Here is a 15,000-nt window from a genome sequence, read left to right as displayed (position 1 = left end):
TTATTGACTACTCCCCATGGGGGCATTTTAGGGACAATATATTAATAGAAGAGAACAACAATTATATTACAACTGTTACGAATCCCAACTGGCTGTACTTTTAGACAAACAATTCTGTGGTAGTGGCCATCTCAAAAGCATTTGCTACTATAGCCACTACGCACTTTTCCACTTTTTCTAACTCAAGTAGAATTAGTCTGTTTCCTTCTTTGTTTTAATTGATATGTCAATTATTTATTTTCTGAAATAGGGAATAATAATAATAATAAATCTTGAATCTTGAATCTCTAATCAGTTGGGAATTTACAAGTAAAGCCGAGGAGCTGAACCAGCGAATACCTGGATCAAACTCAGTGAATGGTTAGAACGGGTCTTGAATTGAAATCGAGGTCCTAAGTGCAGGGCCGTATTGCATGCTCCGTTTTCTACTGTTAACACCAACATGTCTCGTTGTGTTCAGTGTTACAAAAGAGCAATTGCCTTTTCAAAAAAAGACACCTTTCACAGGATGACACGTCACCAGCAATAACATGTACGTTTCGTTTCATAAGCTTAAGATTGAAGCAAAAAAATAGCGATATGGTGAATATTAGTCGTGAGAATGGCCCGCAAGATACAGTATATGAAGGTGGTAAAAATCTAAATCAAATAAAATGGGATTGATTGAACAGGAATCACGCGACCACTAAATTTTCTATGTAATTTGATGACACAAGGATGACATATTGCAAGCTCATTGATTGTCATCTACCCCAGTTACTCTAGTAATTATTGGTTTTTTTTTCTTTTCAAATTGGAAACTGGCAGATGACAACGAGTGCAATAACAATCCTTGCAATCAGTGGTGTAAAAATACTAATGGGGGATATGTGTGTCATTGTCACAAAGGATATAGACTTCAAGGATCGACCACCTGCGTTGGTAAGTCTATGCACCTTTTACATTCATTCATTCATTCATTTATTCATTCATTCATTTATTCATTCGCTCACTCACGCATGTTCGTTTATTCATCTACTCTTTTTTTATTTTTTGGTTCTTTCGCGTGCTCTCTTATTTGTGCGTTCGTTCTCTCTTATCTTCTTTGTTGTGTTCGCCTATTTGTTTACAGTCTCGACAGACCTGACAGAAATTTATTATATAGTTCCAGGAGTTACAATTTTTAAGGGCCGATTTACACGGTACCATTTTTGGGGTATGCGACAAGCTTACGACAGGCCTACGACATGACTTACGATTGTCACCGCGAATGCACTCAGGGATTAATTGTCAAATGTTAAGCGGCGCAAAAGAAGTGTTGGAGGCAATAAGTCATTCTCGTCACCAGAGCCTCGGATCTTATGTCTGCGCATGACCCGAGGCGCCGTAAGGTTCTCATAGCCAAAAGTACGGCGCCTGCTCACTCCTTGTGCTAACATGAATGTACCAATCTGAGACGCATTTGATTGTTTCTCTCAAAAACCAATGAGAAGACACCTAAGATAAAGAAGATTATGTAAGATTATAACATATTCTGAGGATATTTTGAAAATCTCACATTTGATCTCGCTTTCTTCTTTCCTTTCTTCCTTCCTATATTTATTTCTTTCTTTCTCCCTATATTTACGATTTTTCTTTTCTTTCTTTCTCTCTTTCTTTCTTTCTTCCTTTCTTTCTTTCTTCCTTCCTTTCTTTCTTTCTTTTTTCTTTTTTTCTTTCTCTCTTTCTCTCTTTCCTTCTTTTACAAGACATCGACGAATGCTCAAATTCAAACGGAGGGTGTTCTCACACATGCCACAACTCAATTGGTTCTTTCTCCTGTACTTGTCCAAACGGTATGGATTTGGAATCTGAGAGAAGCTGCAAAGGTGATTTCAGAGAGTTTTACTTAGCTGGTATTTTACAGTAGCTGAGCGTTCATAACAAGCTCGTAAAGAAACGTATCAATGCATTTTACCTATATAACAGTGGACAGTCCAGCACAACATTGACTTGTCGTTTTTCGGTTGATAGTTTTCTTGTAGTTACCCTGGTATTTTTAAGTAAACTAGACGTAGTTTTCGGTTTTGGGTTGTTTTTTACAAGAAAATATTCGAGGTACAGGAAGAACCTCTTAGCAAAGGCTCTAACACCTGGCAAAAAAAGCCTTACTTCCGGCTGGCCTCGTGAGATGAAAAGCCGTTTAACTGCGAGGTTATCCACACAGGCCAACCAAATGCTGGCGGAGATTGAACACAACACCGTGAACTTTGGGTGCCTATCCGAGAAGCTTGAAAGTCTAACGATTTGTGTCTAACCATTTACAAAGCAAAACTTTCGCTGCAGCCTTCCCGGGTTGGCGCATAAACTGGCAGAAAAAGGAACTCGCCAACAATTTCCCAGTACCGACCTCACGCTAGTCATAACATCTATATACAAGATTTTTAAAAAAAAAATTATGCTTTTTTTCTTCAGACCGAGATGAATGTGCATATTCTAACGGAGGCTGTGAGCATTCATGTGTCAACACGTATCAATCCTTCTACTGCCTCTGTAGGCAAGGATACTTTCTTAAAGCGGACAAAAAGAATTGTGACCGTAAGTCTAACATCATAGGGTAAAATCAAATCTTTCAAAATGAGTAAAAAAATCAAAGGAGTGAAGGTTTCTTTCTCTTTGGTGTGGATGGTTGGCTCTGATTAAGGGTTCTTTTGACTGGGAAGCCAGACCCTCCTATAGCTTGAATCATGATGCGAAAACATCTGCTAGAAACCTGAGGCTTAGAATTGTTTGCAACTTCGAGTGAAAAAAGTGAGTATAATAACTTTGAAAAAATCTTTCAGAAACCTCAAAATGATTTGAAGGTTATGCTTGCAATTGACTTTTTTTTCAACAATTTATTTATTTAAAATTTCCTCAACGAAAAAGCCTCAATTGACCTTTTTGCGAAGGTCCGAGAAATTAAAGTAAGTTGATAGTAAACAGCGTCGTTCTCAGGGTCCTTTTGGAGACCATGGGAACGGGTTGGATAGTAAAGAGCTTGCGTGCAGTTGCTGTTGAAAGTGAAAAACAAGCTTGCAGCTTACGGGATCGTGTATGAGAAGTAACAATTGGCCGGAGGTCACCAACTGACTTTTTACAAAGCGAGTGGGAAATGAATTTGAGGAACTCCGAAGGAAAATCTAGTTGGTTTTCAGATAATGATTTGTATCAAGGGCACCCGCTTGGAATTCAGAACCGAACCGTGTGGGTAATCGTTCATTAAAGAGGGGTGACATCTCGTCTGCATGAAACGGCAAACTTAAAAGGGCTGTCTGCTACCAGTAATTAAAACATGAAAATTTCCTTGTTCTAACTTTTCTCCCTATTTTGAAAACTTGCTTGATATTTTGTATCTAACAGGCAAAAAATGAGATAAAGTCAAATATGTTTCTTTGATCTTTGGTAAAGTGCAAGATTGTGCCTGGTGTTTTCCGTTCTCCGTAAACTCAGTGCTGAATCTCTGAAATTATTTTGTCTCTTCGACTTCGAACAAAGCATACAATTGAATATTTTGACGGGATTCAACTTTTTTGTTCGCACTGTAATTTTTCCCTCAGTTTTGAAGAACTAAACTTACACCATATTTTAGCGTAATGGCTCATATTTTCCTAGTTCTCTGGGCCTCCCGCTTTTACCAAATCAATTCCTTGTGCTTGCCTATTAATTACAGCTTTATCCTGCCCTGCGTTAAGCTCTCCAGCAAACGGTAACATGGCATTAAGTTCTGGACTCGTGATGGGGAGCACTGCATCATACACCTGTCAAAGCGGCTACAAAGCCACATATACTACCAGTAGATATTGCCAAGCAGATGGCCAATGGTCAGGAGGCGAACCAAGCTGTATTCGTAAGTGTTTTCTACCAATTGAAAATCTGGAATAAGTCAATCTGGCTGCTGGGGATGTTCAACCCCGAGAGGCCACGATCCTTTTAATTGGCTATCACCGAGAATAACAACGTCTGGCAAGACGTCCGCTAATGATGGACTTCCCTTTTTTCTGCGCAGTCTCATATTTTTAAACACTAGCGGTCTCCGATGGTAACAGACGTGGACCTGAGCTACGGCTGCGCGGTCAGTTTCAAAACTGGCCTTAGAGGCCGCTATATTCCGTATTGACCTTGAGAATAACGGTCTCTTTGGTTGAAGAGGGTTCCTGTCGCTCCAGATTTAAATGCAACTTTAATATCTGATTGTTAACCAAAATGCAAATGATCTAAAAAGGGTTTAGTGTCCTCGCGGAATGATAATTGCCACGTAAAAAAAAACCGAGAGCACCAGTCAGCAGATCATGGCTGCTATATTTCTCGCTTTCTCTGACATAAAGCCCATACCGGAAAGATGGAATTGAATGAATTAAGTAACGTATAAATTTACCCTTGCTTTTCATCTGCAACTACAAAAAAATCTTCTCAGCGATATGCCCAGAAATGTGCATAATTAGCTGCACACCGATTCTGCTAAGGGTCACAAAATATTCTTAACTTTCTTTCCAACATCAACATTACTTGTGCAGATATAAATGCGGGATATAAGTGTCATTAAAAACATGATTTCCTCTTTACTCCTCAGGTAAACATGAACGCCAAAGACAACCCTAGTCTACGAGTAAAACCAAACCCCAGCGCTGTGTCGTTGAAAATATATACTTGGACTTCAAATTTGTAGGGCTACATTGTGATGAATGAAAGAAATGTATATATTTTGAAGTGTGCGGGTTATAGACGAAATGGAGAAGAGATCCTGGCACTTATCTGTACAATTTAAACAATTTTCTCTCAGAGTAGACAACTACAATTGCTTAAATTGTCCAGATAAGTAACACTTCCTGACGTTTATCAAGACTCGGCATGCTACTTATTAGGTGCAATTTTAAATGTCAGTGAGTACGCTAGTTGATCATTGATTTGTAATCAACCTGCCTTCCTTAGGTGTTTTCTGTGAGGAGATTGGTCAAGTGGAGCACGCTAAGAGAGTCCTCACGGGTGCTGATAGCGGCCGAAGCGTTCTCGGTACCAAAGCAACTTTTACATGCGATGCGAACTACGAAATGACTGCCGACGGTGATGCCACAAGGACATGCCAGCAAAATGGAAAGTGGAGCGGAACACAGCCACGATGTGTTGGTATATATCATGAGAAAATAACGTGTTTTGTCGGTTTTGTTAAAGTTTAGTTTAAAATTTGAAGTTGCCTACTTTTTGGTCTTTTGGCTGTAAAAACATCAAAGACTTTTCGTCTCCTCATGCAGTGTTTGGACACTAAGATTCCATTGAGTAATGATTAAAACCCCTTTAATTTACACACGCACAAAAGTAACTGCACAGCACTCCAAAATAGCGGCAAGGTACCAAACTTTGGAGTGCCGAGCACATCCCCGGAGATGTACTCATCACCCCTATGTTTTATGGCACGGGTGTCTACTAGTATGCCTTCTGTTTGTTCTGTTTACACACGAAAACGTTATCACGCCGTACCCGAAAAACAGAGGTACGGTACCGAGATTCCGGTGTGCCGAGTCAGGTTTTTTTGGTAGTGTACAGAGGGCTTGAATCACGATCACGTTGGGTCAGTGAGTTTTCTCCTCTATGTTTAGGCTTTTTCATCAATAATATGAAAACCTCCGAGGTAGATGAACTTTTTGTCATATAATTTTGCACAATGCCATCGAATGTAACCACGAAATGATCGTCATTTAAGAAAAAGTAAATGTATGTCTCTCAAGATTGCAAGTGTTCATGGACGTAAAACTCCCCTGAGATTTATCATCTACTGCACCAACATATCGAACGTGTCACTTCGTACTTACAACCTTCAAAAAAGAATGCCGAATCTCATATCGTCCTTTTCCGCCCTCCCATGCATAAAGTTTGTGCAATAACAACAAGAAACACAAGAAAAGTATTGTAAAAAACAACAAATTCTTCTCTTTTCCATGATCCATGCTCGATCTGTTATCTCCAGTTTGATCTTTTTTACCGTTCCCCTTCCTCTTCTGACAACAGGCAAATTGTTCATGACTATGATACCAGAATACCAACAGCCCATGCGTCTACTACTGCATTCATTTACACCTCCCGAATGGTTCCTATATTTTCAAATAAGATACGTTAAAATGTTTGATTTGATATAAAAAGGTCCTCAAGAGTACCATTTATGGACACAAAGATTGTCATCCTCACAATTTATTTTCAGCTGCCTTCTGTAGTCCTGTTCCTGTACCTGCGAACGGAGCGGTCCAAGGTTTCCGTTACGAGTTAGGTGCCACTCTCCGTGTCACCTGCAACCAGGGCTACAACCTAGTACCGTCCAGCTCATCCTTTAGAACGTGTGTCTCAAATGGTGCAAGTGGAGGACAGTGGACCGAAGTAGATCCTACCTGCGAATGTAAGTATTAAATTCAATTTTCTCGTGCTGATCATGTCGGCGCATACGTGAGACAATCTGGGTTGCACACTATCACAAGACTATTCCTTAGTCTGTGCATAGTTCTTATAGATGGACTGGTTATGAAACTCTGGAAACCACAAAAGCGAGAACAGTGACATGGCGATTCATGTTAACTTGACCGTGACCATGCACAATCTTTTGTCCTCAGTTCATAACTGATTTTTGAATAAATAAATCGAAACTTTTGATTGGCTGTTTTCATGCACTATTAGTGGTGGACTGCAAGGATCCTGGAAATCCGTATGGCGGTTTCCGTGACATTTCAAAAGGTACTACTTTCCAATCCATTGTGACGTACACGTGCAAACCAAACCATCATCTCGAGGGCGAGGGAAGTCAGACATGTCAAGGCAATGGACAATGGAGTGGATCCAAACCTGTTTGTCTAGGTATGTGTTTAATATTTATTTCAGTTCGAGGTAACTATACCCTCCTTTCATTTTGAATATTCCAATAATCTAGCTCAAATTACATGTAAAACTATCGATATGCCCTTTTCTTGCGTTAATTCAATCGCTGTTTCAATGACAATCAAATAAAGCTGATTACTAAATAATACGTACTACGCAATTCATTTGAAACCGAGCTGCAATTAACCTTACTGTGTAAAGTCGTGTTTTGTGATGTCTCGCCATCTACGTTATCGCAGTTTGATGGTCTATCACGCATGGCGAGACTGATCCAAATCGGACTAATCACTTACCAATCGCAACACGAGCAAAGGGTACGTGGATTTATTCACATGGCACGATGATTCGAAGTTGAGAAAGCCGCGATTGTTGTGGTATTTTTTTTCTTTCCATCTTATTGTTTGAAAAGGTATTGCGAGATATTTGAGCCAATCACGTAGCTATCACGCTTTCCTTGACTGCTCACTAACCACACCCCCACCCCCCACCCCCACAAAAAACTGGTACTTCTTGGCAATGGGTAATAAGATGGTTATATTTATCTTCGACCACAGAAGCAAAATGACAAAACAGTACAGATATGGACGGACTCCACGTGCAACTTATAAAGGGAATTTTATTTTACCGATTTTAGTATTTAATATCACAATGTTGCTTATGTATCATGGGTTTTAAGTATTAGAAGTATTGTAACTGTATATGCTTAATTCAGCCATCTCTCTATCTCTCTATCTATCTATCTATCTATCTATCTATCTATCTATCTATCTATCTATCTATCTATCTATCTATCTATCTATCTATCTATCTATATCTATCTATCTATCTATCTATCTAAAAAATATTTGTAGAGGCTCTATGATCTCTAAAATCAATTAATCATTAATCATTCGTCACATTCAAAATACACCCGAAAAATAATCCTTATTTGCATAACATTCTCCAAACAATACGCTCTTATCATTTGACGAACAAGACGAATAGAACCAAGAACTTAATCAGACTTATTTGTTCTGCACAGAGCGTTCCTGTGGCAATCCAGGTGTCCCTACAAATGGCAATAAGAATTCAAGCTCCTACCAATATGGCAACTCTATTAAATTCAAGTGCAACGTTGGTTATACATTACAAGGATCTGATATTCGAACGTGTCAGAACAATGGATTGTGGACTGGAACTCAGCCGACATGTCACAGTAAGGTTTTTTTCCGAAACAATTCACATGTCCCTTTAAGTCTAAGCATTTGCCACTTATTTTCCAGCAATAAGGTTCGTGTTGCGGTTTATCCCAAGTTCACTTGGGATAAATGCAGCTGTTTCTCTTCATTTGAGGACCAGCGTTTCGAAGACACTAGGGAATTTAAGATCTACGACGGCGACGGTCGACGAAAACGTCACCTCAAAATATAACTTGGCTCTATCGTAAGCCTTTCGCGATTTTTCAGTCTAGTTCGCGTCGTACAATGTGGGCAAAGTATCCTAAAAATAAATCGGTACGAGCGGTTTCAAAGTTACAACAGAGATGAAGGATTCTCTGTTGCATGCTTATGTTGTCGTCAAAACTTCAAATTTGGTGATTTCACGTCGTCGTTATGCAGAGGACTGCAAACATATTTGCTAAAATCCGTGCTGCACGTGCTGAACGATTATTTATGCTCTTTTAACCAATGATATTATTGCTTTGTGGCGTTGTCGTAGTCGTAGCCGTCGTCGTTTCTTAAATTCCCTATTTTGTGACGTTAAAGGTCAATGTTCAAACAAATGACATTGCACGCGCCGTGTTGAATTTCGCCGCACTGAAGGAAAATTCGAAAAGTACCCAATCATAAAACACTGGAACTATTTCAAAACAACAACACAAGCGGGCACTATCTTTTGGATGAACATCGGCCTTTAAACGAGTGATGTTGAAGGTGAGGAGAAGACCTAGGGTTCACTCCGTAATGCTTATTGAAATTGACGTGCATCTAATTGCGCACATTTCTGGACATATAATAATTGCTTAAAATGAACTTCACTTTGTAGAATGAAGTAACAGTCGGTTATTGGAAAATTTCCCAGACACAAACCCTAATCTGTCTCTTATTTATGCCAAGATAACGAGACCGATAGGTCATTAGTTCTTAGACACTAAAATTGGTTCAAGTGGCAATTGGTTTGCTTTACTTCTAGGACTGAAATTCGTTAACCCTGGTAAAACGAGTATCCCCCGGCCAGTCGCCTTTGATGAGAACAGGTTGTGCTCTTCGGTAGCAATCTACTACAGCTGATTTCAGTGTTAATGGTTGAGAAGTTAAACGATCTTTTTACTTACCCAAACGTATTCAAAACATGAATGAAGGGGTAGTTTCTAAAGAAACTGTGGTGCTGCGTCGGTGGGGAAGTAGTATACAAAAATTTGGTTTATCAACGGAGTTGATAATGTAAATTGACCACCGTACAGAGATTCTAAAAGCTTTTAGAATCTCTGTACGGTGGTCAATTTACATTATCAACTCCGTTGATAAACCAAATTTTTGTATTCAAAACATGGCCGAACAGCGAGATCAAATAATACACGCTCCCACAGTTCTAAGCGGTAAACTACGCAAAAGACGGGAAACGAGTAAATGACAAACAAAACTCAAAACAAGCGGATGAAATATTGAAAATGCTTCTCGAACAAAGCTCTTTATTCCCACGCATACAATTTTCAGTTGTCAGCTGTGGTGATCCAGGTATACCTGCAAATGGCGTCAGATACAGGGACATCTTTACTTACCAGAGTTCTGTCCTACTCGAGTGTGATCCGGGCTACAAACTTGTTGGAGATCTTACCAGGACGTGTCAAGCGGATGGCTCGTGGACCGGCTCTCAACCAACCTGTCAAAGTAAGTAGCGACAAAATTGGTCACACTGAACAGTGCGCTGTTCATCTCGGAAACTAAGAAAAAAAGAAAGTTTCACTAAAAGAATATTCTTTTTTCACAATTGACATTACGGCGGCCATATTGGTGTCTACGTGACCACAATTCTCCAGAGACAGGCAACAACAGCCTTGTTACGTCATCGCCGCCATGCCTGGAGCGAAAACAAAGCTCGTTTTTACCTACGTCATCTCGCCATATTGGTGGACGAAAACAATAGATCTCTCCCTTACGCCTTGTGTTCGTCCGCCAGCGGTTGTAAAGCACACTATTGTTGTTTCTGGTCTCAAACCACATACGAGAGGTATTTTGAGATGTATTTTGTTGTTGGCAACAACCTGGCGACCGCGTAAAATGCCAGGCAGTAGGGAGCTTAAGCAACTACAACCGCGACGGCAACAAAACCGTTACAAATTTGCATATTTAGTGGGCAAAAACAATAGCTTTGCACGCCTTGCACGTGCGTTTTTCACTTTCGTCCATTTCTTTGCTGTCGTCAGCAAAACAGCAACGTGAAATAGCCAAATTTGAGGTTTTATGGTACCGTTGGTTTTATGAAGAACGTCAGCATGTGAGGATAAATTGTCATTTTCCCCCCTGACTTAAGCGCTGTTCCGACGAGTGTCATTTTTGAGGAACCACCACACCCTTGTCATATTAAAAAGGTTGAAGAAGTCACGAAGCCATTAAAATAACGCGAATTTATATTTTGAGATGATGTTCTCGTTGCGGTCGCTGTTGTCGTTGTTAGGGAGCTTTAAGCACGCGCGTTTTTGAGACGCGAACGGCAACCGGAAGTGAGCTGTTTTCCCTTAATATGATTAGTATAAAAATCTGGGAAATACCACTGTCCTGGCACGCGAGATATTCTCTTCCGGTTGCCGTCCGCGTCTCAAAAACGCGCGTTGTTAAACTCCCTAATATTAAGACGATCCTTGAGCCGGTCTCCCAAATTGTCTCGAAACTTCTCGCGTGTCACAATAGACCTTTTTCGCTTGTACATTTTGTTTTCCCAATACAGATCATATGAATAAAATGAGGGCATGCAAGCGTGAATATGCCTGCATGCACTCTTTTTAATGAACAAAACAAAGGACCAAGCCTCCTGAGTATTATCATATGATCTGTATTGGGAAAACAAAAACATGATCTGTATTGGGAAAACAAAATGTACAAGGGAAAAAGGTCTATTCCCTGAGCATTGTAAGACGGGAAAAAGGTTTCAAGTCATCAATTTTCTCAGTCATTTTGCTTTTAGTTATCTTGAAAACATACTGAAAAGACCAGTGTTTTGAAACAAAGCGATGACAGTTTCACAAACGACTTTTCGGGCCCGAAAAGTCATCACTTCAAGAAACGTGCCCCTGGCGTCAGTTTTTCACTAATTATCCGTAAAGTTCTTATTCACGTCAATTTCCTAATTATATGGCAGTTAATTCTGAGGACATTAAAAGCGAAACCTTTATTTTTACAGTTACAAACTGTGGAACGTTCCTAAATGGTCCAAATGGAGTAGTGACGTCACCAAGCTACCCTGCCCATTACAGTGACAACGAATACTGCACGTGGCAGATACAGGTTCCGGTTAACAAGAAAATTAGACTGGACTTTTCTGAATTCAAAACACAGAGTGGTCACGATTTCGTGCTTATTTACGATACAAATCATTTCCAAACGCCCAGTATAGCATTTGATGGTACAACCTACACACCGCCGCCATTCACTTCATCCGGAAATGTGGTGCGTGTGAGATTTGTTAGCGATGGAGACACAAACTTTAAAGGGTTCTCTTTCAGCTATAAGCAAGTTGGTGAGTGATAATGAAGTCAAATGTGTCTTTCAGTCTGGTCACTACGGGTTACTTTTGAGTGCTACAATGATCAAAAAATCACTTCCTTCTTTTCTTCAGATTTTCAAAATGTGTTTGCTTAACACCCGAATGGCAAAATTTTGAGCATTGCATTTTATCCAAAGGCTGTTTACTTTGAGTGTTAGTTTTGGATTTCACTGTCTGCCATTACTCACGTTTGACCCATTGGATCTTAGAGGGTTGGATCTAGGGAAAAGTGACACCATTTAATTTCACCGTGCAAATGTAGCTTATTATATATGCAAAACACGAGTTTAAAAGCTGAAAGCAAAAACAACTCCCGTGGTGCATATTAATTCATCCGCGTACATGCGCATTGCATTCCAAAGGTGGCTCCCTAGAATATTTGCGAATACCCTTACTACAGGGCACGAGTTGCAAAAGGAAACCTAGTTAATTTGTCTTAAAGTTTTCCCTGTAGAGATTTACCAGTATGGGTACCGATATAATAAGGCTTATTTTTGGGTGTCAATTTTTTAATTACAGCCGTTACCATGGCAATATCACATCTTATGACAGGCAGATATTTTTGGCCTAAATTCCTTAATATGTGTACTTTCCTTCGGTACAATTGTTTTATTCTTTATTTGCCTGACATTTTGAAGTGGTGAAAAGTCAAGGTCGTTCGGACAGTTTTACCAATACTATGTAATTTGGCATTTTCTAAATACATAAGATTAGCTCTGACAGATTTTAACAAATATAGGGTATTTGATAGGAACTTTATGTGTTAGAACTGAGCCAATTTTTTCCGAAGGGAACGCGAGAAAATTAGCAGTTAATTTTACAGATTTGGTCGCGCTGACGTCAAAAAATCGGGAAAACACGAGTGATTTAACCTTTACGCACCATACTAGTGCTCAGCTTTCGCGCGGCCCTAAAATTCTAGGGAGCCTCCTTAAACTAGTGAGCCTTCGACGTCATTTTCTCCTCGATCCAGCTGTCTCACGATTTTAAAGTTAGTAATGGAGGACCATTAAATAGTAAAATTCCAGTTGAAAGGGACAGAAACTGGCTTAAACATTTGGTCACTTAGTTTTGAAATCCAAAGAATAAGAAGAATTTATTTTTGGTCGTAATGGCACTTTTAGGAATGAGAAATTAAGATGTCTCAAATCAATTTCAACACTTTAGCTATTTCAACACTGTACTCTGTAGAAGAATTTGACTGCCTAACTCCGTATCACTAAAAAGCCCTACTAAGATATATTGAATGTTGAACCTCTCCTAAATTATTGTCAATTTATTTACCCTTTACACTTCGTAGTGGAACCAAATAAGATTGCTTTTCTGTTGTCTGTTGTCACAGTGATGAGCCTGCATCTTGTTAATCTGGTACAGTTACGCTGTTGAAACAGTGTTGTATCCGAGTCAATCCTTCTAAAAAGAATAATAAAAAGACTGCTTACGAGCCAAGTGGCCCATTAAGCCGGAGCTTATCCCGGTTTCTGTAGCATGAAGCCACTAGGAGTATTTCTACACCCCCCTGGATGGGATGCTAGTCCATCGCAGGGCTACCCCCAGCATTAAATTTGCCGGACCGTGAGAATAAAGTGTCTTGCCCAAGAACACAACACAACACAATGTCCCCGGCCAGGGCCCGAACCCGTACCACTCGCACCGGAGTCGAGCACACCAACCATGAGCCAGCTAAAAGGGCGTTCGTTTAAGAGGCAGCCAGTGTTCTGATTTCGAAGGAACCCTTTGTTTTAAGGCTACTTTGTGCATGACTATTCTAGCTGAGTATTGCCCGGATAGAATGAGCAAATATCATTTTCCAAATGGCATTTACCCAAACGAATCGAAGAGCACCAATCAGAGTTTACAGTCTTCACGGCCCGGCAATGAAATCAAGGCTTAACTGACAGTAGATCAATAATATCACGACTACGTTGACCAATCACATCAAGGACCGGAGTTTTTATACCATCTACTGATGTTAATCACTTGAAACCATACACAACCTCGGACCGTGATAATTAACCCTGATGGTGACAATAAGTCGAAAACATTCGGTTTTATAACGACGTGTGACGGCCTTTTTGTGCTTAACCTAGCCATCGTTTCGCTGGCAACGTGGACAGGGTCATGACAAGTTTGTTGTTTTTAAACGACATAATTCCGTAAGGACAATCTGGACATTATCTGTTTACCATAGTAGATAATTCAGTCTTTTTGTTACCATAGTAAATACCCCAATGCTGCCACAGCCACTGACTCAGATCGCGTTGATTGTTTTTAGACCAATCTTGTGGAGGCGTCTTTGAAGATGGATCGGGCTCGTTCTCCTCTCCCGGATTCCCGAATGGTTATCCGGATAACACCGACTGTGTATGGCTACTGTATCGGAACAACGAGGCCACTGAGTTTATATTGACAGATTACGCAACTGAAAGTGGTCATGATTACCTGGTCATTAAGTCGGGAAGGTCAGTATTTTGTCTACTTTTGTCTCAAATCTCCACCCAACAGGAGGATATATTTTTCCCAACTATCCGCCAATATATAGTGCCTTATTAGATATACTGATTCAACAGACCATCGCCTTTCTGATTGCTCATTTTTGACAAACTCATCAAAACTTACCTTTTTAAAGTTTCTTTTAAAGGGAACCTCCACTCTTCCAACAAATGTCACCTAAAATGTTCCAATTGTGCTTGTTAGAAGTTCTGTTACAAAAATTAAAATGCATTACCTAGGGAAATATATATATATTTTTTAATCGTCTTCCAAAGATCGGCCTCAATGCTTTCGGGTGCGGCCATCTTGAATATCGCGCAATGCAAGTTGGGTACTGATGACGTTTCGTAGTTGTTTTGCTGTCCGATTAGCGGGAATTTTGAGTCAAAACCTGTTTCCTTGTAGAAAGCAAGGAAAAAACAGAAAAGATACTAGCATAAATTTCCATATTTTCCCGAAAGATGATAGACGCGCGTCGATTCAAGCTATCTGAAGGTTTATTCTTCCAAAAAATTTCACATCACCAGGCATAACAGGTCATAGATCACAAACGACGAAAGGCGATCGTGAGTGCCTAAATTTGCAAGCAAAGAATTGCTTTCTTCTTCTTCTTCGCCTTGATTTTCTCTTCTTTCTTTGCTTGATGAGTATTCTGGTTCCAACTGATTCCTGTAGGAAGAATCTGTATCTTTTCCATTAAACTGAATCCCGTCACGAAAATACACACAATACAAGAGGCTACGGGTGCCCTACATTTTGTTCGAAGTAATCTTCGGCCGACTTCCTTTAATTTCACAGTATTTTAGTGGGTTTCTATATGTTACAATGTCTTGGTAAATATCCAGTTTCAATTCCTTAGTCCGAAGTCCATAGTCCACATTCCGTGACGCAATGCGATGCAATAAG

General features: G+C 39.9%; 1 protein-coding gene across 1 annotated transcript in view; it reads left to right on the top strand.

The window, feature by feature from the left end:
* Nucleotides 1–15,000, top strand: part of LOC138016688 (sushi, von Willebrand factor type A, EGF and pentraxin domain-containing protein 1-like) — a 71,833-nt gene that overhangs the window by 50,502 nt on the left and 6,331 nt on the right. Inside the window, exons 23-33 of the mRNA XM_068863877.1 lie at nt 808–921; nt 1,728–1,847; nt 2,434–2,556; nt 3,671–3,847; nt 4,930–5,124; nt 6,194–6,385; nt 6,661–6,837; nt 7,880–8,053; nt 9,555–9,728; nt 11,239–11,574; nt 13,877–14,063. Coding sequence (XP_068719978.1) covers nt 808–921; nt 1,728–1,847; nt 2,434–2,556; nt 3,671–3,847; nt 4,930–5,124; nt 6,194–6,385; nt 6,661–6,837; nt 7,880–8,053; nt 9,555–9,728; nt 11,239–11,574; nt 13,877–14,063 — 1,969 coding nt within the window. The remainder of the gene's footprint in view (nt 1–807; nt 922–1,727; nt 1,848–2,433; nt 2,557–3,670; nt 3,848–4,929; nt 5,125–6,193; nt 6,386–6,660; nt 6,838–7,879; nt 8,054–9,554; nt 9,729–11,238; nt 11,575–13,876; nt 14,064–15,000) is intronic.

Source organism: Montipora capricornis, chromosome 9 (assembly GCF_036669925.1).
Source record: "Montipora capricornis isolate CH-2021 chromosome 9, ASM3666992v2, whole genome shotgun sequence".
Taxonomy (NCBI): domain Eukaryota; kingdom Metazoa; phylum Cnidaria; class Anthozoa; order Scleractinia; family Acroporidae; genus Montipora; species Montipora capricornis.
The sequence above is the reverse complement of the archived record's forward strand: the minus strand, read 5'-3'. Positions and strand labels throughout refer to the sequence as shown.